We start from the raw sequence: 2,651 nt of genomic DNA, 5'->3' as shown, positions 1-2,651 counted from the left end.
GAATTTGATCTGGAAAGATAAAATATTTAATGGTCAGCACTTATCTTCTGGTTCAAGAAATAAACAATAAGTAAACAGAGTAAATCATCTCCGTAAGAAGTATAAAAGAACTGATTATCAATTGTATAGTTTTTTGAGATCAAATTCTGGACCTCTGAATGGAATACTAACTTAACTGGACATTTCAGCAAACACTAAGTCCCTAGTTAAAGGTGGCAGAAAGCTTTCACTCCTTATTTTATCATTCATGGATGTGGATAGTTTTGCATCAAGAAGTTCAGCTTCACAAGACAATTTCGGTTTTCCAGAAGACTTTGATTTGTGTAAGCTGCTGTTTCCTCCCCAAACTGCACTATGAGACTGTTTTCTTGGACAAATGAACCTTTCTGTCTCTGAGAAATGTGAAAGTTTTCTTACACAGAATATCACTTATCATTTTATGATATCTGTTTTCCCTCAAGAGTAGCTTCATTTCTCCTACACAGGGAGGAGGACAAGCTTTTATTAAGTTGCTTGAAATTTCACTCATGGTAATGTTTATTTAATGATCAGGTACATATTCTTTAAAATATTTCCCCTTAAATGTTAGATTCAAACCTCTACATTTCAGTATTGGGTAGTATAATATAGGAAAACATTTATGAGAATATATTTAATGAAGCTCTATTTCTGTATTACAAAAACAAAGTGTCAAATTCTTATGAATAACAAGAAGAGACATGGTTAAGCTTTTAATAAAGATATCTCTTTTTTGTAATTCTAAAGTGTCTGTGACCTATAATACACATTAACATTTTACAATGAAAAGTAGCATGACATTTAAATAATACTGACAGGTCATTTTTTATATAAAAATCATAAACAAATTTATACAATAGATATTTTCAACCAGAGCACTGCACAAAAGACATGACAATTGCTGAAGTACACTGTTTAGATTGTACAAGAATGAAAAAGTCTCTTGCAAGTTTTTAATGTGTCCTCTGACTCCATTTAATACCTGCTGGACAAGTCACAGAGGCCTCCCAAAGGATAGCAACAGATGATCTCTTTGAAGGTTTTCCTCAGTTCTTGACTCCGAAGTGCATAAATGAGAGGATCGATGATTGAATTACACATGATCAGTATGAGGTACAAGTTAAAGTGAGACATGAAGCAAACACAGTATGGATTCTGGGGACAAGAGATGTAGAATATTAAATGGAGAAAGAATGGGGCCCAACAGACAACAAAAACTCCAATCAGTATGGTCAGGGTAATTGCACCCTTCATGTTAGCACCTTGGCGGATGGTACCAGTGCCTGGGAGGACAGCAATCCTCTTGATGTGAAGTCTGGCCATAAGGAACATGTGGACATAGAGAGAGGCCATGAGAGCCAGCATGGTGAAGAACATGGTGATGAGGCAGATGATGACAGCACTGCTATCCGAGTAAATGATGAAGAGGATGCCTGAAACTGTACAAGCTGCCCAGATACAACTTATGATGATCCCAACCCTCTTAACTGTCATGATGTTATGGTACTGGAGAGCATAAAAGATAGTAAAATACCTGTCCACTGCAATGGAGAGCAGGCTGCAAATTGATGCAAGCAAGGAGCTACAGATCACAGAGTCAATGACATTATCAATATTCACCGTGAAGCTCTGCGCGTCTGTATCTGTACTGTTTAACAGGGTGATGACAATGGTTTCTGATCCATTCGAAACACTCACCAGCATATCTGCCACAGCCAGGCTACAGATGAAAAAGTACATGGGGGAGTGCAGATTCTTGTTCTTGGCTATTGCCACGATTACCAGAATATTCTCCAGCAAGCTTATGACACCCAGAGTCACAAACACCTCTGGGGAGACGAAAAGTTGCTCGTAGCACCCTCCATCAGAGTAGCCTTTCCCCAGGGGCTCGCTGGCATTGCTGTGCAGTCCGAAGCTGCTGCGGTTCCAGAAGTGAAATGAAGTGTGCATCCCGTGGTGGTGGGTGGAGTTCATCATCGAGCAGCAAGTGGATTCAGATCACCTTGAACTGATTTAATCTCCTGGGTTAAGGAATCTCTGTTATTTCCTCCCAGTTTTTAATCTGACAAAGTTATGAGGCTGTAGCTGGCGTGCCTGCTGTGAGTACAGTCACAGCGTCAGACCTTGAAATGGAGTTTTTAGTCTCTTTTAGGTACGGCTGTGATCTTTAGTTTAAACTTCTTTAGGCTTTTTCAGTAGAAAGAGCCTGCTGTTTGCTTTTTGTTCTCACTTCTGCTTTGACTTTAGCTGTATGCGTTCAGGTTTATTCAAAATAATTTTCCTGGGAGCCTCTGTGCCACTGGGAGCCAAATCTGTGTGCACATGCTCACACTGTCTGCCTCTCAGAAGCGTCTCAGAAGTGGCAATTTTCAGCCTAAGCAGTGCTTTGAGTGTGAGGAGCTGAGAGTTCCGGCTGCTGATTTTGTATGTGGAGGAGGAAAAAAAAAATGTGCAGTGTGGCTCCGCCTCTGCTTCCTTCTGACCAATCTAAGGGCAGTGGAAGTCTGAGACAGCAATCATGATCATGGCACAGACTGCAGGGAAATGCTGATTCTGTAGCAGAAGCTTGTGGAATGTGGAGCAAACAGAATGTGAGATACTGGTTTTCCCTTTTCAAGTTTGCAAAGAAAACC

At 40.2% G+C, this 2,651-nt stretch overlaps 1 protein-coding gene across 1 annotated transcript; it reads right to left on the bottom strand.

The window, feature by feature from the left end:
* Window positions 1–828: 828 nt before the first annotated feature.
* Window positions 829–2,394, bottom strand: Mc4r (melanocortin 4 receptor). The gene has a single exon (XM_010603384.2). It carries the CDS (start codon window positions 1,993–1,995, stop codon window positions 994–996), a length of 1,002 nt encoding a protein of 333 aa, XP_010601686.1. The 5' UTR covers window positions 1,996–2,394; the 3' UTR covers window positions 829–993.
* Window positions 2,395–2,651: the final 257 nt, after the last annotated feature.

Source organism: Fukomys damarensis, unplaced genomic scaffold (genome assembly GCF_012274545.1).
Source record: "Fukomys damarensis isolate Sample0158 unplaced genomic scaffold, DMR_v1.0_HiC HiC_scaffold_30, whole genome shotgun sequence".
In the NCBI taxonomy this organism is placed as follows: domain Eukaryota; kingdom Metazoa; phylum Chordata; class Mammalia; order Rodentia; family Bathyergidae; genus Fukomys; species Fukomys damarensis.
The sequence above is the reverse complement of the archived record's forward strand: the minus strand, read 5'-3'. Positions and strand labels throughout refer to the sequence as shown.